The sequence below is a fragment of the Phalacrocorax carbo genome, chromosome 8, assembly GCF_963921805.1.
Source record: "Phalacrocorax carbo chromosome 8, bPhaCar2.1, whole genome shotgun sequence".
Classification (NCBI taxonomy): domain Eukaryota; kingdom Metazoa; phylum Chordata; class Aves; order Suliformes; family Phalacrocoracidae; genus Phalacrocorax; species Phalacrocorax carbo.
The window spans coordinates 6,503,654-6,527,033 of NC_087520.1; the positions used below are offsets into that span (position 1 = coordinate 6,503,654).

Here is a 23,380-nt window from a genome sequence, read left to right on the forward strand (position 1 = left end):
TCCCTCTTCATGAGCCCACCCCCACCTCGGTGGACACCCCATAGGGCTTTGGGGTCAGGCACATGGTGCACAGTGGAGCACCAGGAGCACCCAGGGCACAGGAGCAGCGACGCTTCCACACATACAGCTACACCACAGAGGCTGAAGGGCAAGAAGGAATGAGTTCCAGTTTTTAAAAGGAAGATTTATTTAACAAGTTTCACTTAGCGCAATACACCTAAAAAGGAAATCACGATACAATGAGAGATTAAATCAAGGCCTCAGAATTTTATACGAACACCAAGACCAAAATCCTAAAGTAGCCGTATTGCGTCTCAACATGTTTCCCCCATTAACTTAAAAAAAAAAAGCTTTAACGTGCCTTACAGGATATTAAAAGAAATAACCTAGAACTAACATGCCAAATGTTCACTTTGAATTCCAGACACAGCTCCTATATATTGTTTCTTTACAAAAAAGCATGTCTCTTCCAACATGTATTCAAAACAGTGTCGATGTAATATGGTATAAGAGCAACATTTAACGTAATTCAAACAGCTTTAACCTAAATACGCTTACTGCTTAAATACACTCCTACAACAAAACTAACTTGAGAAACGCTCAAAATTGTTTAACAGTTATAGTCTTTACTCGGTTATTACATCCTAGATGAATGTTCAATTTCTGTATGTTCAAAAATACTGAACCTGAAAGGTTTTAAAATAACAATCCTGAATTCACTTACAGTAAAGCAGAAATCACAAGCTTGTATTGCAAAACTGTTAAACTTAGTTTTTTGTTTTTTTGTTTTTTAAAAAAAGATTTGACCAAAAGTCAGCAATTGGTTACATCCCCCAGCCACCACTCATGTTGGACATGTTCGACATGCCGCCCATGCCGTTGACTCCCATGGACGCGCGGTTCCCGCTGCTGTAGTAGCTGCTGTTCATGGCGCCCTGGCTCCCGGGGTCTGAGGGGGAAAACCGACAGCAGGTTCACAGCTGCTTCAGGCCGATGCGAAGCATCACTCCCCCAACGCCTGTCCTTGCTGGGCCACCTCGTAAACACCATCTACTGTGCCCAATACTGCAAAGCGTCAGTTTACAGCTCCGGACCCAACGTTAAGTTTATTCCTTGTTCAACCAAAGAGCCAGCGCTGTCTCGGCCTCCGTTTTGAGGTCAGCATTTTCTGTCGCTGCTCTGGGGAAGCAGAGAGGACCCAGCCTCCCACCTGCCTTCCCCTGTTTGTACTCATGCATTTAAAGCAGGTTGGTCTCCAGCCTCCGTACCAGGAAGGTAAGAAGCCATCGGAGTAACAGAAGCCTGGGGAATGGCATTTCCTACCCATCCCAGAAAAATTTCCCACCTTTCCCCCCTCAGCTCCAAGTTCCTGCTTTGAATCTATTCCCCTCCAGCTCTTAGTCCCAAAATTCACAATTGCCAAGCCTTCAACTTCCAGGGCTCACATTGCCCAGCCTGTACCACAGCCCTTCAACCCGTGAACAGCCCTTAAGGCATGCCAAGCCAGTTGTGCTTGGCCCACCTAAAACCAGTGAAGAAATGCTCTTACCATATCCACTCATGCTGCTTTGACCACCATATCCTCCTCCGTAACCCCCGCTCAGCTGCTGGTTAGCTGGGCCTCCATAACTGGATTGGCTTCCTTTCAAGTTAAGGATAAAAACATTAAGAGTCTGGCTGCCAGAGCCCGCTCCTCATCAACACACCCACCCTCCATCTAACTAAGAGCCCTGTCCTCTGGCGCTAGCTCGGTCTCCCACCCAAGTGACTTCCTTCCCCAGTACAGGAGATAACAAGCTCATAGAAAACCACCAGGTTTCTAAAGACATTCCTATGATCGACTGGCAACAAGAGCTTGAAGAATTACAACAAGAGCTTGTGGTTCTCAAGCACTTGCTGTGTTTCCTTTGGCCATTTCTATGGACCACACATCACGGGCTCCATCTGCTGCGACAAGTAACACACGCCTCAGGAGGCTTCAGCCTGGCTGCAAGCGACCTCGCAGATCGCAGCCCACCAGGCGGCTCATTAACAGCATCACTCATTTGTGCAGTCCTGACAGGCTCAGCACTGACCCGGACCGGCTGCGCTCTGCAGCGGTGCTGCGGGACACCTCCGCCTAACTCCTGCTCTTCACCCCATCACTCCTCTGTGCCCCCCCACACCGTTCTGTAGTTAAAGCACCAGCATCAGACTTCAAACATTTTGCAATCAGAATACCATAAAAGCAGCAGTGCATCACACACACACCCCCCACCCCCGAGGAAGAGACAGACCCCCAAAAGCCAACCACCACCTTCATCTAAGAAACCAGACGAGTCCGGTATCAGGAGGGGTATCTGCTCTACACACACAACAGTGGCTTTAGACTGATGTTGCCAGCACAGCTTTCAGATTTTCAAGCAATTCTGAGGTTTGCTAGAGCAATTCAGAGGGCTCTCCAAATTCCAGATAGGCCTTTCCCTCACCACCAAGCCCAGACTTGGATGGCAGGTCACACCCAACAGATACATCCTCCATCGCCAGACCACGTTCTGGTCTCCAAAAAAAAGGGAGGGGGAAGGAGAACAGAAGGACAGGCATCTCCCACTTCACCACCACACCCCCAGGAGCCTCTCATCCCACCAGGCACACCACACTCAGCACCACAGCTTATTCAACCTATTAATTGCTCAAATGTATTCCCAAAAGGTTTATATACCTGGCAATGTGCTAGTGTTCCAATCTTGGACTACCCCTTCCGATTCCTTGACTGTGTGATTAAGACAGAATGTTGAATTTCAGTTTTTATGCCAGGCATAGAATAAGCAGGAGCTGTATAAAATTAGCCAGCTTCGTTAAATATCAAGTGCTTGCTTAAAAGTGCAGTTAGACCGTTTACACATACCCATTGCTCCCATCATCTGACTGCCATAGGCACCACCACTTCCTCCTGCTGTAGAATTCAGGAAGAGCTCTACATATCTGTGTTCTGGAAGAAGAAAATTTTGCCGTGAGAGCACTTCACACCAAATGCACGCACACTTTGCCTCGCTGCAAGAGCAAGGCTGCGATCAACCAACCCCTCGGCATTCCAGCTACAGCAGATGCTCTTTCCCTGAAGCCACGTACACAGAATAGTCACACTTACGCATATTTGCTTTGTCTTTGGACATAGCGGCCACTGCATCCTCATGAGTAGCGAACTCAACGTCTGCCTCTCCAGTTACTCGGCCATCAGGTCCAATTTCGATGTGTACTCTTACAGGGTTCAGAGGTGAGAAGAACTACATACGAAATAGTCACACAGATTAAAACGCACCAATGCAACAGTTGGGTTTTACAGCGAGCTGCTTCCTCTAAAGGAACCCCCGTTAACCACAGCGCAGCTGACGCATCCGAAACCGATCGTGGAATCTCAGAGCCATGCACTTAGTGGCAGATTTGGAACTCACGTTATAGATGTCGTTCTCCGTAGCTCTGTAAGGCAGACCTCTCATGTGGACGCAGTGGCCGGTCGTGCTCTGGAAGGTGGATCCCCCGTCGCCGTATCTGTGGTCCGACATTCCTGCAGAGAAAAGAGTCCATTCTAGGTCTTTCAGATGTATTTTAGTTTCTTTTGGAATGTATTGAAAGTTCAGTTACTATTCCTATTAGAGAGATCTTACCTCTTCCAAATCTATCAGAACCAAAACCATAGCCATCATTATACCCATTGTAGTCATCATAACCTCCATAACCTATAAACAGATCGGACAACATGTTCATTTCAACTACACATACATGACCACGCCGCAGACAACTACTATTAGAAAGTTCTGCTTCTTCTAGAAGTAAAGCTGAGGACACATACAAACCAGTAGTTACAAAGCAGGGGAGACACTACCAGGTCCAAGTGTTGCTGCTTCTCAGATGAAGAGCTCCCTCTTGGACATCGCATACTTACCTCCTCCGTAAGCTCCACGCCTCATTCTTTCCAAGCTACTTCCTCTACCAAGACTGTTATATCCCCGCGTAAGACCGGGTCTGTCGTAAGGACCAGGTCTCTGCATTGCCAGCAGCTTGCGTGGAGGGTCGTAGTGAGTGCGCACTTCCGCTCGACTACTCTTGAAGATCTCAATGTACCTAGAAGCGTTTCCACAGGAAGAAGTCAGTCTTTAATTCCTCTCACAAACACCTCACAACTTTACATTAAAACAATCCATTTAGTCATAGCCTCGAAACTGGCAGTAGATTTTAAGCCAGGTTTCTTTACATTAGGTAGGCAATGACATACTATCATAAGCACTATGTTACTTTCAGATCAGTGTATTTTCAAGAAATTACAATTACGGAAGGGTTTAAGTGCTCCTCATACTTCGCAGTATCCCAGCCTTAAGGGTGGGGGAGCAATATTGATTCCCCACCCTCCTCCCCCCAATTTAAAGTGTTAGTCAAAAAACATAGGAGGGACTGACGTCCACTCAACTCAGCACGGTTTTGCTCATGTGGCAATGGGAACAGAGGGTTAAAAACCCAGTCTCCACCAGGATTCCAACCCATCAGGGTGCTACAAGAAGCTCTGCATGTGCTAGTGAACCCAGCCTATGCTTCAGTGATTCAGCATAGGCAAAAAAGTGCATGCTTCAATGAAAAATAGTCACAAGTAAGAGAGAATAAAAACCCTTTGTGACAATTTCTTGAAAGCTATGCTTATTACATTGAAGATTAATACAGTAAGAAAATTTGTTACATTTCAACTTATAAAACAAGTTTAGAAAGCATCACATTTTCTTATGGTAATAAGAATACTGTGCATGTCTTTAGAGCTAAAGGCATAATCGGTGCTATTTGAGAAGTTAAAGCCATAGTCTCTCAACTTTGCTGCTTTCAAGCTATCAGTTTTGCACTCTTCCAGCATTACTGAGTTTCCAAAGCACACAAGCTCAGCCCAATTTTATGCTTTGTTTTGGGTAGATCCAAACAGCCTGTGCCACACGCACATCAGTGATACCTTTACTTATCACCGAGTTAGAGACCAAAGTACTATTTCTGTTGGGATGTTAACACTTTCAGAAGAGAGAATATGGATTTAATTGTTTACCATAAGAAAAGTGACAGAGCCAACCAACCATCCATCCCCACCTGTGCCCTATTCTTTCCTTGTGTTTCTTTAGAGCCTTTTCAGCTATTTCCTGTGAAGCAAACTGCACGAAGGCCTCCCCCGTACTCCTCCCCTGGAAGTCCACCGGCAATGTTATCCCATTTGGCACGATTTCCAACCCTTCAACCCAAGGACAAATAACCCCAGTAGGGGGGCAATATTAACATCACAAGCCCAGTCATGAGTTTTTCTTATAGCTTTAAATACACCAGAATTTTAACACTTGTAAGTGAATGGTATGTTGGTTCTAGAACACTAGAAAAAAAAGCATAACAAGGAGCGATCCACCATCACATACCATTCAAGTTTACATTCTTAACCCACCCTGCAGAGCACAAACGTTCCGAGTGTCACAAACAACTCCTCAGATAAAGCATCTCATGCAGGGTGCATTAAGAAGTGCACATATTATTACAAACCTCTTCAATTCTGTGAAAGTATTTAAGATGAACTTTAAGATAAACACAGCAAGTTAAACAGCTTTATATACATCAAGTATTTTTACTAGAAGTCACTCAGGTAAAATAATTAGTCTTATGCAAACATCAAGTTTCAGTATTAATTCTTTTATCTCTAGGAGTGCTTAATTAAGAAAAAAATCACGATGTAATTTCAAATATATTAGTTTCTGAACAGAAGAGGCACATTTGTATATTAAGCACATTAACAGTTTTTAAAGTTTGAATCACTTAACCACGTAAGAAACAAACAACTTAAAATGCACATGCTTAGGAATTGCTCTTGTTCAGTCTATTACTGATTCAGAAAACAAAAAACAAGTTCTGAAGTTGCAAAATTGGAAATTTCTACTGTGTTTTAAAGCAAAACAGTAAGTTCAATCATTATCTTGCTACAGCAAAACATTCCAGCTAATTTTAACACTCACATTTAGAAATCTACTACTTTGAAAATACTACCAAGTTAAATCCTAGATAAATCAACAGATTTCATTCTTAGGCATTTATAATATTCCAGTTGCTAAAACATACAACAGCTGCAAAAAAGTGAGAAGGAGTCAGTACAAGACATTATCTCTTCAGCCATAAAAAACTTTAAGCTAGGGGTTTTTCCCCTGCCTTGGAAGGGAAGCAGGGAAGGGGGAAGTCTCTATTTGGGTAGAGGTCAGCAGGCTGTTTTTTTTCCTGGCATCTAACTGAATCTACATTTGTAAGAAGTCACGGGCACGATGCACACCCTTCCTCAGATCCTGCTCCTTGTACCAGCAGTAAGGGTTTTCTACATCCTTCACCGAACAGCGTGAACCGGCTAAGACCGTGGGTGGAAATATCCTCCCATCCTAATCGTTCACATTTCATTTAGAAAACAAGACACTTGTGTTGTGCTATCCTTACTTGCAACAGTATGGCCCATTAAGTATAAAAATTAGAGCACCTTTTTGGAGTCCCCTTTTTGGGGTTCCCTCAATTATTTAATGAACAAGTACTTTAGGAATTTATCCCTCAAGCCCAGGTAATTAACAAAGAATTGCTTATTTACTTTTAACACCCATCAGTTCACTGTTGGAAGTACTACTGGGCAATCCGTGGCGTTTTGGTTTTTAGCATAGACCAACAGTGCTACAGCTACTACTTTTATCCCACATACCTGAAAAAAACTGTACAATTTCTTCTTTACTACAGCCAAATGGGAGTCCTCTAAGACGTACAAAACCATCATTAGCCGTATCAGGGCTGTTGGGACCAGTATGCTTCAGAACCCAATCCATTTCAACGTTGTTTGACTTGAAAACTGTAAAAGGCACTTAGAATTAATGCATTCTGGAATACACAACAGTTTTAAAAGCCATTTGCCTTGAAGCTAGTCAACTTATGATATACAAGTCCATTTGTCCTTTCACATGCATTTTAAAGACACAAAAAAGCAATTAACCAAAAACCCATCAAGCACAAACACATGTAGTCAGTTACTAGACCAACTGAGTCAAACCTTCAACATATCTGTGTCCCATTGTTTCTCTGTCTTTTTTGAGAGCCAATTTCACATCCTCCTCTGACTCAAGTTCAGCAAATGCTTCTCCGCTTGGTCTGCCCTCCCTGGTGTAGATGAAACGGATACCCAAAGCCCCGTTCAGAATTTTGCAATCTGAAAATGAAACAGGAAAGCCAGAATTACTTAATTACAGGAATAGTGCAACTTTAAGAGTTTCAGATATTCTAAAATGAAAAAACTAACAGTAACTATCCAGTTACATCATGAAGACAAAGCCAACAGTGTTCTTGTTATAACTTTTATAGTGACTAATAAACTAAGGGACTAAGACCAGATTATCCTTCTTGTCAAGTCTGACAATTAGCAAAACATGAAGGATAAATGCAAATTAGCTACCTATTTTCAATTCTTTGCTGCCTCAAGTTGAATGCGCTACCTGCCTTTGATCATAACTGCTTAGACTTTCTCATCAGCATGAAGTGAAATAAGAAGTAGTAACAAACAGTGTAAGTGTAATGAACTAAATCAGAACCAAGTCCAATATGCTGAACTCCTCAAGCAGCTTTAAAGTCTCCAGTCACTAAGGAAAGCATGTATTTATCATTACTTTATTACTGCAGGATGCTAATAATTTATGAGATGGACATGACACACTAAACCCTTAACACCAGAGAGCTTATTAGGACAGCATTAAGAACTAAACTGACTTGGTTCGACCTGAAGCAAGAATTTAAGTTTCATTTAAAATGAAAGCTTACCTCTTCTGGTTGCTCAAGAAGCTAAGGCAGTTGTGGCTATCCCAGCAACTCCTAGACTTAGCTCCTTTGTGTCTAGCTGCCACTAGCAAAAGCATGTCTTTGCACACTGCATCCTAGCTGAGGCACTTGTTGCATTACAAACTTCACTAGCTACTGAAGCACCCTGATCGCTTTCCAGAACTGCTCACGGCAACATTCCCACTGCTACCATGTCCCCAGGAGGAACCCAGAGCTGACAACACAACACAGCCCAGCCCCGCTCCCAGACCCCTACCCACACACAGAGTTCTGCTTACCGGAGAAAAACCTCTGCACCTCCTCAGTGGAGCAGGACCAAGGGAGCCCCCTGACTTTCACCACATATCCCTCACTGCTCTCCGTGTTGAGCATCACATTGGGGGTGAGGTTTGGCTCCGCCTCAGTTTCTGTGGTTGCTGGAGAAAACCAAAGCAGGCCCTTTGAGTAGCTGCACAGTACGGCCGCCACCCGCACCCCCTCAGAGCGTCCGGCGGCCCCCTCGACCCATTCCCGCCCACCCCCGAGCCTCCTCTACCTCGGACCGCTGCCCGCCTCACACACACACAGAGCCGCTCCCGCCCGGCGCAGGCCTGGCCCGCCCCCCGGCCCGCGCCCAGCCCCCGTCCCCGCACGCACACATGGTGGGGCTCCGCGGTGGTTCTAGGGCTCCGAGCCTGATCCGCTGTCCGGAGAGCGCCTAGTCCCAGTCAGGCGGCAGCGAGCGGGCGAGCCTGTGGCGAGAGCGCGCTAGGAAATGGCGGCGGGTATTCCCGCTTCCGCTGGGCCGGGCCTTCCGCCGCACAAAGAACCCCGGCCCCCAACACCGCCCTGGTGGCCCCGACGATAGCAGTCCCCACCACGGCCGGCAGGAGCGCGGCATGTGGCGAGCGGCGGCCGAGGAGAGCGGGATCCCGCGGCGGGGCTCGGGGGGGGGGAGGCGCGGGGCGCATGCGCGTACGCACCCGGAGGGCTCCTGCCCCGCCCCGCAGGACCCTCCTGCGCATGCTCACTACTACCACTGCGCTCCACCGCCCCCGGACACGCGGCCGCTCCCCGCGCCGCTCCCGCCAGGTTGCGCATGCGTCCTCGCTACTCTATGGTATTCCGCGCCCTTACCCCTTGCACCCCGCCCCCGTAGCTTATGCGCATGCGTCGCCTGCCTCACCCTCCCCAACAAAGCCACGGCGCTGACTCCCGCGCAGAACGCGGGCCGGGCCTCCGCGCATGCGCTTCAGCGCCGCTCTCCGCACTGCGCATGCCCCGTAGGCCGCCCCCTCCCCCCGTCCTCCCTCCGGCGCCCTGCCCGGGTCAGAGGGGGGCCGGTCCCCGCCGTCCCCCGCACCGGCACGCCTTGCGGGGAGAGCGAGCCTGGCTTAACAGAGAGGTGTGTGGGAACTAGCACTTACCAGCTTCAAATGCTGACGCTACCCCACGTGAAACAATCTGCTCGCTTCGGTCACTGAAGCCTGGTGTGTTTGTAGGAGATGGGGAAAGAAGAGACATGGGTCACAATTATCATAAAAGAAAGGAAAATATTACTCCCTCCCATCTCCTCCAAACACACCGGACCTAGCTAGGTTTCACCCTGAGTCTCATTATTAAGGAGTCAACAGGAAGTTACAGGAGTAACTACAACAGCACAACCTCTGAGAGTTGCAGCCCTAAAGCATTTAACTATCACCTATAGATACTACACCCCTTTTCTTTACCCTGGGAAGAACAGGCAGTTTGTGTTTCAACCAGCAGCTGCCCAGAGGTGGTGGACAACCCGTGTCAGGAGACAGACTCCACAGAGCCCCAGGTGTGCCAGCACTGACTCGGGGGTTTTGGAGCCAAGCAGCAAAGCTGCTCAGCACAGCACCAAACCCTTCATCCACGCAGACTTCCTTTCCAGTCAATGCCAGAATTGACCAACAGCCCCAGGCTGAGCTGCTGCACTGCCTGCAAGGCCTCATATCTCATGGAAGTATGTAAAACGTTTAGCAGATACGAATCCAGACCACTAACAACCACCTCCCCCACCCCCCAAGCTGGAAGGGGAGGGGGGGGGAAGGGAATAGATAAAAGAATGCTTTAAAAGTTTATGTCTGTAAATCAATCAGCATGGGGAACTCGTTTGCGTTAATGCAAATCGAATCAGTAAGTGCAACCGTTTCACTTGAACAAAGCAGCTCGGCTCCATTGCACTCGCTGAGCACCGATTTTAAAAGAAAACCCCGCCGGCAGCAACTCAGCAGCAACGCTGCGCTCCCCGCCCGGGCCCGGAAGGGTCGGCAGCCCGCCGCGGCAGGATAGGGGCAGCGCCCCCGCCTCCTCCCGGGGAGTGGCGGCGGCAGGAGGCGGCCATCCCGCCCACCGGCTGGCGGGAGGTTTAAAGTGGGCTGGAGCAGGCGGGCAGCTCCGTGCGCTCCCGCTCGGCGCCGCCATGTCCACCCCCGCCAAGCGGCGCTGCCGCAGCCCCGCCGACTCCCTCGACTCCAGCTTCCAGAAGCGCCTCAGGAAGATTTCCATCGAGGGAAACATCGGTAAGCGCGGGGGCGGCGGCGGGATGCCGCGGCTCAGGGCAAGAGCGCCTGAGGTGGGGGGCGAGAAGGGACGCTTCGGGAGCAGGGCCCCCTTTTCCATCCACCTCCGGGGAAGGCGGGGGGGTACTGCTGAAGGAGAAGCGCGGCCGGCATTCGGCCGCTGCCGCCGGGCCAAGACCCCTCCCGACAATACCGAAAGTGTGGCGCCATTTCCCCGGGGGGGGGGGGGGGGGGGGGGGGGACGGATGGACACCGCCGCCTCCTTCGCGGCTAACCGCCTCGCGGTTGGGCTTTAAGAGAATTAACACCTCCGTCCCTTCCCGGGCTCGGGAGAAACCCCCGTTCCCCTCTACGCACTCCCCGCCTGCCCCAGGGCCGAGCCTCAGCACCGCGGCCTATGCCGCTGCCTCCCGCGCTGCAGCCCGCAACGGCGCCATCCGCCCGCTCACTGCGCATGAGCGGCGGCATACCCGCGCGCTTTCCCCCCACGGGGCCGCGCATGCGCGGCAGCCGCTCTCCCCCAGTGCCGCCGGCTCCACAAACAATGCCGCACTGAGCCCCGCCCCTGCTCAGCCCGCTCCTAAAATGGAGGCGCAGCGCGGCCCCGCCGCCTCCTTATCGGCGCCGGCACGGCCCTTCTGGCGGTGCCGATTAGAGCCCGCTCCTCGGAAGGTGCGCTAGCACCGCGCAGGCGGCCCCGGCGGCCCTTCCCCAGAGCGTGGCCCCGCTCCCAGCGGCCCAGATCCTGCCCCGGATGTCTGGCGCTGCACCCCAAACACTGCCCATAGCCGGCTCAAGAAGTCTTACACCTACCACTGGATCTTTACCAGCCTCATCTACATACTCAGTGAACTTTTCCAATCTTCCCCAGCTGCAGGGAAGTCAACATTTGTCCGGCTACTGGAGAAACACAGCGATGAGTGGGAGATTATCCCCGAGCCCATAGCCAAGTGGTGCAACATCCAGACAGCTGAAGATGAATGCGAGGTGGGTGTGCTGGGTTTGGGAGGCTTGGGGCACAGAGAAACTGCAGCAACTGGCCAGGGAGGCATGCCAAAATTCAGCTATACTTAAGTCTGGAGCATCCAGGGTCATCCCCACTATTACACCAGTTGGTCAAACACTCAGGCATTATAAAGAGCTACTTAGGAAGGTACAACTGAATGTGTATTCCAAATAACCACCCCTACTCTCCAGGAATCACATTGAAGTCTGAAACTCAGTGATCAGCCAATTCTAAAGCAGCTGTCATAAAGACTACCAGCAGCTGAGAAACAAATCTCTTTATTCCTATGCTTAAGCATTTTCCACCATTAATTCTTACTTCAATTTACTGGAATTCTGGATTAAGACATAAAATCCTGCAAATATGCTGGTATTAACTTTTCTCTCTCATCCCCTAGGAACTTTCAACATCTCAGAAGAGTGGAGGAAATCTACTTCAAATGCTATATGATAAGCCCTCAAGATGGTCTTATACATTTCAGACTTACGCTTGCTTGAGCCGAGTCAGAGCACAATTAAAGCCTGTCTCAGTCAAGCTACATGAAGCAGAACATCCAGTGCAATTTTTTGAGAGATCTGTGTACAGTGACAGGTAATTACTCTCACAGCACACCAAGAGTTCAGATCAAAAGCTCTGGGTCTTTATGCTGAGAGACATGGAGCTGGGGAAACACTTCATATTAAACTAGTATCTGCAAGGAGCAGGTTTGATTCAACAGGTGAGAGTTGGATGGTATTAAGAGTACTTTATGGATGCAAGAGTAGTTATTTTTCAGTACCATGATTCTGATTCTAATGAGAAATGTTTCAGTAGTTCACTTGAGTCATTCCTGGCATGAGACTAATGTCTTTCATTGCAGATATGTATTTGCTTCTAACCTGTTCGAGTCTGGAAGCATTAATGAAACAGAGTGGGCTATCTATCAGGACTGGCACACATGGCTTTTGAATCAGTTTGAGTCAGATATAGAACTGGATGGCATGATCTACCTAAGAACTACACCTCAGGTATGTTCACTAAAGATATTTCGGCTCTCAACTTCAGTTTCCAGGACTTTAAGAGGGTACAAAAGCCTAAGTATTCATGACCTAATACTGCAGTGACTAACACTGAATTAGCTCCCCCACCCCAAAAAGTAATGGGAAGCTAATCACAAATTCAGATTTCAGGGACCAAATTAAGAACCCTCCCTTCTGAGCTATTATTCTGATGTCAGCAAATGCTACAGTTGCTAGCATCCACTGCTCTCAGTAAGGATCTCAAGCTGAAATTGAACTTCTGCATCAAGTTTTACTTCCCTTCCCATACAGTCCTGAACTGAACCAAAGAATCTTTTAATAAGAACCACTGGCATTTAGCTAAAGGGGCTCAAGTTTGTTTCTTCTTTTAAATGTATAGTAACTTTTAACTCATTTATGTTCAGCCAATCATTTAAAGTTAATGCTCACTAATGTCTAGCAATAGTTCCGATTTAAAGACCACTTGATACATTTAGCTGATTCAGCCTTCAACACAATTAATGTCCAGGCTTGTGCTTGTTCCCCACCCACCCAGAAATGCATGGAAAGGCTACAGACAAGGGGAAGAGAAGAGGAGCAAGCAATTGAGCTTGAGTATTTGGAAAACCTCCACTATAAACATGAGACCTGGCTTCATGAAAGGACTATGAGGTATGAACCCATTTTCTGCATCCAAGTTTCAACTTAGAGGCAAGGCTCTTTCCTACCTTATGCTAAAGTTGATTACAGCTAAAACTAAGGTTTAAGTCTGCCTTCACTCAGGCACAGTTGGAAGGACTTATCTGTAGACCCACTCCAGGTTTCTTGGCAGAGATGATTATGTTATATGCAGAGGGGTTGTATGTCATCTATTGGCAGGGAAGTAAAAACTGCTCAGAGATGGAACTTCATGTAATTTAAAGCCTTTTGTTAAGCATTAACTTCAACTAGAAAGCTGTGTAGCTCTTAGCTCTGGTAAGGATATTAATTTTGTTAACTGAAAGTACACAGGAACAGGAGAGAGTTGACATTGCATTTGGGTAGCTGATCACATAAGTCATCTACTAAGCAGCTTCCAGTTCCAGCACAAGGGAGGGCAAGGTCCCAACTACCTTTAAACTCAGCTGACTGTATTTCAAACAAGGTTTAAATATTAACCCTAGCTTCAAAATAAACAATGATCAGAAAGGCTTTTGGCAGGTACTATTACACATAAGAAAGCCAGTCAGCAGCTAAGTGATCTCTGCATACCTTCACCCCCCAGGTTCCTTTCCATCTAAGGAACCTCTACATATGAAAGCAGACTTTCTATTTCAGGCTACTCTAAGGGAAAATCTACTACCAAATGGGAAGCTCACAATTCCAGGAAAAGTACCTTACCAGTCATATCTACTTTCCTAAGCTTCATGTAGGCTGACCCAAATGCTTAGGAGACAAGAAGGCACTGCATATTGTGGAATTTTGGGAACACTTACATTGTGTACTCATTCCAGACTTGTGAGCAAGCACTTCCTGTTTGGTTTTATAGGAACACTTAAGTCTGCAAACACAAGCTAAGAATGTTGTTCAGCACACTTACTACATTTCAGAAATGCTTTTCAAGCAGGAAGAGAATAACTACTGCTTTAAGAGAACAGTATGTCCAGTTGCACTACTGCTCCTAACCTGTAGCAAAAATGGTCTTGCTTATCTCTGAGCCATTTTAAATACCAGCCTTATACCCGTTAAAGAGGTCATCCCCACCAAAGGAAGCTTTACAACTACATCTTAGTAAATGGATTAGCAGTTAACTGGAAAGGGGTGGGGAAGACAGAGCAAATGATATTAAAAAAATACTAAAAAAATTATTCCTGATAATTGATTCCACAACAAAAAGAATGAGGTAAAGGAAACTAAGCTAGGGAGCATATGTTATCTCCCTCCCACACACACTCTTGTACAGTAAATATCAAAAGGCCAGATTTGTGAAATACATTAAAGTTACAGTGATACAATATCGACTGGGTCATACAAGAGCAATCGAGGACATATTTGACATGTGCTTTATACTTAAGACATGGGCACCAGCATTAACATCTCAGGAGCATGTGGTAATATGAGTAATGCTGCAGCCTTAGGATGACTTGGCAAGCCACTGGAAGAACTAGATTGTTTCATATACAGTACTTTGTACCATTTTTACTAGCATTATCTTCCTTTCAGAGTTGATTTTGAGAACCTTAAAGAGATACCCATTCTAGTTTTGGATGTTAATGAAGATTTTAAGAACGATAACATTAAACAGCAGTACCTGATTGATAAGGTATGTATTACATGTTTCCTCATCTGCTTTTCTTCTTCTGCAGTAATAAGTTATCAATTTACATTCTTAAAATTTGTGATAAGCACTTGTTCAGGGCTCAGCCACTCTCCTTCATAGACTTACAAAGCTCCACAGCTGCAGAAAAGGCTTTTTGCTTTCCTTCAAAAAAAACCGTTTAAACCAACCTCATTATCCTCACAGTTCAAGGGAAAACCGGTTGTTTTTAAAGAGGGGCTTTTGTGGGGGATGCAAGCACGCAGCAGCTGGAGTAGTCAGACTACTCTCTGCCAGGTCTGCACCACCATACTGTCCATTAAATAGTTCAAAGAATGATACAGTCATGCCAGCCACAATACCTTTAGAATAAGCTGTAAGCTGACTTTAGGATACTTACGCCCCCCCCCACATTCTAGGCTCTTCTTGGACAGAACACAATAAATTTGACAAATGTTGAGATAACTGAACTTTGTTCATAGTTCTAAACGCACAAAGTGACATTTCTAAGTGGAGTTGGGAGGGAAAGTCAACAGCCATTTGAGGAAACAAGGTGGTAATAAGTAGGTCAGTTGAGTCAAAATGGTGTTTGCTAATTGAAAGGGGAGGCAAGACTAAGGAAGTAAATACCCAAAGGAATTCTTCTGTTGGAGCCACATGCTGCCTGCCCAGTCCACAGCAAGAGAGATGAAAAACCAAAACAGCCCTCCTAATACTTAAGGCTCATCCCCAACCCTCCAAGTAGAGCTATAAGATTACTTATCCCACTCACTGGGACACTTTAAGCCCCACTGCCCCAATAAGACTATTCTCTTGTAAGACAAAGACATGCCCTCCTATCAAACCATATAAACCATTTTCTCAATCTTGCTCATCAACTTGAGATTACTGAAAAATGACTCCATCAAGCCAAGCCTAATTCTCCCGATTAATTAGCTCTATATAAACTGGGGAGGGGAGCACAACATTACATTGTTGAGGCATTTGTTGTTAAGTTATATCCTCATGGAAACCAGCAATTAACAGCTTAGGGATTTATGACCCAAACTACACTCATACATGCTATCTTTCTTCTACCTTGCCCCACTGAAAGGCCACCAGTGTTGCCTCCCCCAAACCCCCTTCACCACCCAAGGTGGTCAGCTCTGCTTTTATTCTGGGGTGGGGGGTACTGCACCATGCTGACAGTGCCACAACTTTGGCTTAGTTTTCAGGCAATCCCTTTCTTCCCTGGAAAGCACTACTCAATGAAGGAAAAATAATTTTTCTTTCATGAAGTAACATTCTGTAAAACATCCTGAAGCTACCTTTCATAAGTACCTGCTACTCTTGAGTAATTAAGTTACTCAATTCTACTTATTACTAACTTAGAAATCTTGGGTTCACAGCCATCTGTTACACTGAAAAGCATTTCAGCTCATGAAGTCTATCAGCAACAAACCATTTCTTCCACAGGGAAGGGAAAAGCCAAACGATTTAGCTTCTCTTTTAATGCATGGAATATACATTCTTTTTGTTTTCACAGGTCAAGTCTTTCCTGGCTTCTTAAGAAGAAAATTGATTTGCATGGCAACTCTCTGAAGTTCAAGAGTTAAACCTAACCACCAGTGTTTTCTTAGTTTACCCTAACTGAATGTGTTACTTTTATAGCTTGTTTCAGGGCAAGATTGAAGTGCAAAATATGGTTTGTTTGGGTTTTTTTGCTTGTCTGACCTGTGTGGATCCCGATAGTATTTTCTGTATAGTTAAAACAAACAAATACCGGGTGCTTTTATAATTTACTTTGTGTATATTCTCTGATGTTTAATAAAAATATAAAAACTAGACCGACTAAAAAGGAGTTAACTGGTTATCAAGGGCTGACAACCCAGCCAACAGAGATAGCAGGCGCTGAGGCAGGGTTGTTTTGCAATAACTGGCACAGTTCACCATTTTAAGACGAGACTGTTATGGCGTCCAGAAACCTTTACTTTCAACTTCTGCTTTACCGAGCGGCTGTTTTCACGGGATTTACACTACTTAGGGATGGCCGTTACCGCAGTCGCAAGCCTTACACCTGGAATAAACTGCAATTTAAGCGGGTCTTGTTTGCGACCCCGCTCCGGACCGGTGCGGGGGGGGGGGGGGGGGGGCCGGACAGCACCCCCGCAGCTGCTCCCGCCCCGCGGCCGCCACGACGCACGCGACGTGGGGTGGGGGAGGGGAGGGAGCGGCGCACGCGGCCGCGCCGACAGGCCGCCGCCACCCGCCCGGGCCCGCCAAAGCCCCCCTCCCCGCTCGCCCGGGGCCGCCTCGGCAACGCGGTGCGCGGCCCTCCCCCCGACGCCAAGGCGGAGGCTCGGCGGCGCTGGGGTCCCGGATCTAGCGGGACCGAGCGGCCGCCCCTCCCCCACCCGCAGCGGCCCGGCCGCCCCACCCCCACCCCGCTTTCCCCCCGCCGCCGCGCCACCCCCACCCCGCCCGCCCGCCCCCGCTGGGTCTTACCCAAACCGGGGATCTCGCCCTCGGTCTCCTCGGTGTGACAGGGGTCCATCTTGGCCGCGCCTTCCCCACAAGAGCCGGGAGAAGACAAAAGCTGGGCGGTGGGCGCTCGGGCGCTGCGCGAACGGAAACAAAAGCTCAGCGGGCGCCGAAAGCACGCTCCAACGGAGGCGGATCACGGCTTTTCGGCGGCTTTTTCCCCTACTCCAGCGGGGATGGGGCGCGATGAAGCCTCCGGCCTTCCCGGGCCCGACCCGCCTGCTCGCTCCCTCTACGCAGCGCCCCTCCGCCCCTATAAATACCCGCCGGCCGCGCTGCGCAGCGCCCTGACGTCACGAGCCCCTCGCCCCGCCCCCTTCGCCGGCCTCCGGCCAATCGCAGCGTGACAAATTAAACTGGCCAGTCACGTCCGGCGGCACCTCGCGGAGGGGGGAGGGGAACCGGGGGGGGGGCAAATCGCGGGGGGGGGGGCACCGGGGGGAGCGCGGCTGCCCCCGGGGGGTCCCGCAACGTCCGTGAGGGGCGGCGACACCTCCCCGCACCCCGCCGCAGCCCACCGGCACGGACTCGGCCCGCCCGCTCTAGATCCCGCCTCGGTTGTTTTTCTACCCAAACATGGCGGCGGCTTTGTCCCTCCCCGCCCGCCGCGCCGATCGCTTCCCGTCCCCACCCCCACTCTCAGCCGCCCTCCCCGGGGCTCACGGCGGGGCTGCGGCCGCGGGGCTCCGGCGGCTCCGCGGGGATCGGCGGCTCCGTGCAGTCGCTGCGGCAGCGCCCGCCGCCGCCGTCAGGTGGGCCGGGCTCCGCCTCCCGCCGCGGCGGTGCGGTGCGGGACGGGCGGGGGGAGAGGGACACACGGACGGACACACGGCGGGACGCGGGCGCCGAGGGGCCCGTCCCGCGGGGAGCAGGAGCAGACCGCGGGCCGCCCCCCCTCAGGCGGCGGGGCGGGGGCGAGCCCCGGAGGCGGTGGGGAAGGAGCGAGGGGCCACCCGGCGGAGGCCCCCGCGCCGAGATGGCGGCCGGGCGGTGAGGAGAGGCCCGCGGCTGGCCGCCTTCCCACCCCGCACGACGCCGTTCTGCAAGTGTTGGCGCGGAAGCGCCAACAATGGGGACGGTAACGGCAGCGGCTGAAACCTCGCCAAGCCTGACCTTTCCAGATCGTGCTTTCCCAGTGACCCTTTGTTTGGGCTTAGGCGCGGGCAAGTTGGTTCCTGGATCTCCCGACTGGGAACCAGAGAGCGCCCTGGCGAGGCGAGAGGACTGGCCCCTGCACCCCCGCCTTCACCCTCCGCCCCAATCCCCTCTGCAAAACGGTGTCACAAAGAATGATTAGCTAAAACAACTTTAGATTACAATAGCTGTAAGGCAGCCTGTGCGATGGAAGAGATATGGGGTGACCTTAGGACTGCGGAGGTGTGGCAGCTATTCACAGCTTTGTTTCTCACTGGTTAGCGCAAAGTGAATCCCTTCGCTGATCCCTGTGGAAGCCTTTGCATTTCTAACAGGAACTTAATGGTAATTTTAGTCGTTTTAGAATGAATATTAATAACCGTACAGTGGGGTACATTTAATATGTGTCATTTTATTAGTCTGGTCTTTTTAGTCCCCAGTACTGCATTTGAATAATGAGGAGAAATGGGTTCCCTGGTGTTTACGCATCATGATCCACGTGACTTCATGACTTTGAAGCAGGCTGATTTCCTGCTATCTAATTTCCAGTGATAAATAAAGCCTGGTTTGCCCAAATTTTTCTTGATCATACGTTTATTGTAGTCAAACAGCATTCTGACATCAGTTTTCTCTTTCGAGGTCTCTTAGGAAATTAAAACCTTCCTGTGTTCACACCAGGAAAAAGTTCTGCGGCATGCATATTCTTCCAAAGTTAGAAGAAAGGTCATATGACCTTTTTGCAAATATGTAATTGCTATTAAACGTAGGCAAAATACCTGCCTGCCTTGAAACTTGACACAACACATCCAACGGGAAGTTGGGTACGGCCACTTCTAGGGGAAGGATGTGACTGTGAACGGCAGAGGCAAACAAAGACATAAATAGTTATCAGAAGAGCTATAATTAGCCAACGTAGATATGGTGTTTGAAAGATTAAAATAATTAACAATTCAAGGGGGGTTATTGTTAACAGCAGCAGCCGTTTTCCTGAGAGGCCGTCTCTGGTAAGTGCTTTTGCAAGTAAGGGTGGTCCCACGGTGTGTGAGCACTTGCAAAGAATGAGATAGGGGATAAAAATCTTGCTGGAAACATCTGATGCAAGATTTTATTAGGTTTCTTGAAGCAAGGAAACAGCTGTGTATGTATTTTACACATGCAAACATCCCGGTCTTGCTTCCATGATTTCTCTAGAGCTCAAGCATCATCGGTTTACCTGGCTTTTTAGTTGAATGGTGCCAGTGTGACACCTGTACCTTCCTCTCCAGCAGACACCACTGAACTGTAGTGCGTCTGTCAGCATTCTGTCAGCAACTCAAGCTACAGCTTTAGGTAATTGTTTTTTTCTAAAATGGCTTTGTTCTCCTTCAGAATTTCACTGGCCCATTCCTACAAAGGGGAAAGGCACAGCTGCAGCTCAGACTGCTGGGGAGAGGAGCTGCTTTCATTTTCCCACTTGCATTCCCAGAAGATAAATTTCACCTTGTTCAAGTCAGCCTGGGGAGGGCTGTAATCTAAGCTGAGCTCAGCCTGTTGGGTTTTGTAGGCCACCTGGTAGAAAATGGGCAAAGAGGTGGCCTTTTAGGTAGAAATCCACTGGAGAAATGACCTGCCAGATAGTCACACAGCTCATGTGCAGCATCCCGAATTCCCTCAAAGTCCATGGTGAGCAGGGCTGGGAGCAGAGACTCGCACCAGGATAGCGTAAGCACTGGTCCAGTCTGCAGAGAGATGCATAAAGCTGAGTAGATGTGTTGAGTGTTAAGCTGGATCAAAGTAAACCTCTTCCTTGAAGCCTGCTGCCTTCTCAGGACATTTCTGTTTGGTACCAGTCACAAATACCTGTTTGTTAGCTTGCTTAAGTTTCTTTCCTGGGCAGGAAAATAATGGAGAAACTGCAGCTCTGGTTCCAGGGTTTTATAGTCATTTAAGCCTATATGGAGACACTTTGCCTGTCTGGAAGTGAGGCAGATGCTGATGTCTGAGTAGGTTTTGGAGATATTATTGCAGTGCAAAAAATAATTACAAATAATTCTTTTATGGGTCGGCGTTTGCTATTCCAGGGAGAAGAGAGCAGTGATCGGAGTTTAAATACCTGCTCTGAAAAGATTACAGAACTCATTATCCATCATCCCAACGCCATCGTTCTATGTGCCTTCCCTTTCTCTCCTAGCTAGATGTTATCCATTTGTTCTGCTTCCCTTATAATCTTGATTCTTCATGTTTCAGCTATGTGTGTTGCATGTTCCTTGCGTTTGCATAGAAACATGTATAATTCAGGACCTTACAGTTAATCTGCAAACCTGATTAACTCCCCAAGAATACTGCTAGCAGCTGGCATGCTTTATCATCTAAGGTCTGAAAACGGGGAATGCATGGAAGCCTCATATTGCCGATGCTTTGTAGATTTCTCTCTACATGTGGCCTCCAGTCAAAAGCCCTAGAATTCAATTATAACCTTTCTGTCCCTACCCATGGCTTTAGAAACAGCCTCTAGCTGTGGTGCTGTGACAAATACAAGCTAAACAATGCTATTAAATATGCATGACGTGTGCTCTACCGTATTAGATAACATGGCCACGTTCATGATCTGCTAATGCTGCCGATTCACAGCTTTGCTAATGCAGCCTCCCTCTTGCTTTTGCTTTGGGCAATTTAAGAGGCTTTTTGATTATACTTCATCTTTATTCTTCCTTTTTGCCTGTCTTGTCTTTATTCATTACTCTGACCATGGTGGTCTGCAGCAGAGGCTGGGCAGGAGCTCATGTCTCCCAGCTTTCCTGATCTGTAGCTCACTAAGAAGCCAAGCCATGGAAACCAGCTGGAGGGGTTGACAGACACTGCTGTAGTCAAAAGGAGATACCCAAGTCCCTCCTTCTCTCTGAGGCTACTGCTGTACTGTTTGAATCTCTCACCCTTCCCTTTATACCACCGGCTTATCCACAGTTTTATGCTCAGCATCCTTTGTCAAAAGGAAACAGAAGAGCCGCCTCTCTTCTGCTCCCCCAATGATTGCATCATCTCGGGGCTCAGTTGGGAGTTCACCTGTCTGATGCTTTTCTGTTCATTAGTGTAGCTCAGGCCTGTTACCATTTTGGTTTTGTAACATTATAATTATGGCAGTTGGCAGAATGCCTTTTGCTTTTTACTGATACAGTTAGCCACCCCGCTGTGAATGCAGTTCCAGCAGTAGAAAAGGAGTCTTCTCCCAGCATACTTTAGGTATCTGCATGTTTTCCTGACTCCCAGCTAGGTGGGCATGAGTCAGCTCTGATCCAGAAGCCATCTGGCCGTGCAGTGCTGTACTGAGCTCATCAGACTACTCTCGGAGAAGGTTTGTTCACTCAGGCAGAACATTTACAGCTCTTTGACAGTTCAGCCGTGTAGGCGCCAGGAGAGAGGTGGGCAAGTGTCCATTTGCATCCGTTGCAACAAGCCTCGTCTGCATTTCCTTACGCCCTCCCAGAAGAACGAACTGTAAAGCTGTAAATACTTTATAGCGGGGTGACCAGAGTCCAGTCATCAGAGAGCGTCCTGCAGTATCTGTATCAGGACAGATAACACAGTGCCTGAGCTCTTGTTATTCTAGCCAGCGTGTTCATGAAATGGAGCCTGTTCTAGCCATTCACTGACTGCAGACTCGGGAGCAGCAACCACAGCAGCTCACTGGTTTCATCCTTGCTGACATGATGAACCCGGTTTTCCACCCCTTGCAGGTAACGTTGCCTTAGCTCTTTGGGGTCACCCAGCTTTCTCTTGTCAAGTAGTGCAATGTCAAAGCAACTCAGCTGATGCACATGCTGCTGGCACAGATCCTCTTTTATTCTCTCCCTCCAGGAGTGCTCTGTGAGTCCTTCTGAGTGCTGACCCTACTTTTGTTCTTCCTACCTAACTTTTACCTTTAGCTCTTGGACCCTGGAAATCACTGAACACAGAGTCGGGCACAGCATCGTTGAGGACTGCAGCAAGGCACGCTCCTTCCTAAGCAAACACAACAAATGTCCAAGTTTTCCCTTGGAGGGAGGGCATTCACAAAAGGGCACGTTAAGCCCTGTCCACCTTGTGTGTACTGTGGCTCTGCCCTCACCAGAGGAAAGATGAATTTTTGGTGCTCTCTTATAACTTAGAAGTGATAATTACTGGGAGGTGTAAAACTGAGAAAGACGAGGCAACTTGTAACTTTAGAGTGTAGATTTTCCTGGCCTCCCTCTCTTGACCTGCTAACATACAAAATGGCAGATAGCTTAGTGTTTGGTTTGGTTTTGTTTTTTTTACCTCACTATCTAACGCAGGAATGTTTTTTTACTGCATAAGGCTGTGGCCCATGGTAATGTAAAGGGATTATTTGCCTGCGGGCGAGGAGCCTGCTCTCACAGCCCTGTCTGAAACACCCTGCGCCTCATCCACGGCTGCATCTCTTCTGCGACAGTGTGGCGTTCAAGCCAAACACGGTGGGCTCAAACGGCAGGTATGACACATGTCAGCCACCGTCACGCTCTTCACCCCAGCCCGTCTCAGTCTCTCCAGTGAGGGCTGTGCTTTTGCACCTACACCCTCCTATTCCCCCTGAGCAAAGCATTCCTCCTTCCTCTGATCTTGCTGTTTTGCACCCCACGGATCTGTGTGTCGGTACGTTTACTTGGATCAAGAGGGTTCTGGGTCTTAATGCCAGTAATGTTCCCCTCCGTCTTGGCACTGATGGATACATCATTCAAAACGACCGTGCTGCACACAGGCAAGCACCAAAACGCTGTTATGTTGACAGCGAGGCCTCTGCAGAGTCAGCACATAAAATGGGTCACTAACGCAGTTATTTCAGTTACACAACTACAGTGTGACTGCCTTTCTTTTTCCTTGCCCTTGAAGTCACTTGAATGTAAACAAGTAAAACTAAGACAAGGGGGTAACAAAATCAGGGTAAGGAATGGAGATGGGAAAGGACAGCGTCCCACAGTACCGGTCTGGAGACTAGCATCCTCACAGCTTTGCGAGCTGCTTCCCCAGAGCTCTGATCCTGGAGCTGCTGCAGAAATAAAGACCCATTGAGAAGTCTGGC

The 23,380-nt window shown here is 48.5% G+C and overlaps 2 protein-coding genes across 16 annotated transcripts; one reads left to right on the plus strand and one right to left on the minus strand.

The window, feature by feature from the left end:
- Positions 1–159: 159 nt before the first annotated feature.
- Positions 160–18,469, minus strand: HNRNPH1 (heterogeneous nuclear ribonucleoprotein H1). Of its 15 annotated transcripts, none has more exons than XM_064458439.1 (15): positions 18,307–18,469; positions 17,158–17,270; positions 9,255–9,314; positions 8,127–8,264; positions 7,070–7,225; positions 6,728–6,871; positions 5,104–5,242; positions 3,926–4,104; positions 3,648–3,719; positions 3,435–3,568; positions 3,131–3,266; positions 2,888–2,971; positions 2,702–2,752; positions 1,550–1,642; positions 160–949 (listed from the first exon to the last, which is right to left on the minus strand). In XM_064458439.1, exons 2-15 carry the CDS (start codon positions 17,204–17,206, stop codon positions 825–827), a joined length of 1,560 nt encoding a protein of 519 aa, XP_064314509.1. In that variant the 5' UTR covers positions 17,207–17,270; positions 18,307–18,469; the 3' UTR covers positions 160–824. The 15 variants fall into 15 exon arrangements, with proteins under 15 accessions (XP_064314509.1, XP_064314508.1, XP_064314498.1 ...); XM_064458438.1 differs by lacking the exon at positions 18,307–18,469 and adding an exon at positions 17,857–17,992; XM_064458428.1 differs by lacking the exons at positions 9,255–9,314; positions 18,307–18,469 and adding an exon at positions 17,857–17,992.
- LOC104050706 (deoxycytidine kinase 2) lies at positions 10,207–16,497 on the plus strand. Its single transcript, XM_064458440.1, has 7 exons — positions 10,207–10,373; positions 11,245–11,360; positions 11,777–11,970; positions 12,239–12,386; positions 12,934–13,049; positions 14,580–14,679; positions 16,199–16,497. Exons 1-7 carry the CDS (start codon positions 10,274–10,276, stop codon positions 16,220–16,222), a joined length of 798 nt encoding a protein of 265 aa, XP_064314510.1. The 5' UTR covers positions 10,207–10,273; the 3' UTR covers positions 16,223–16,497.
- Positions 18,470–23,380: the final 4,911 nt, after the last annotated feature.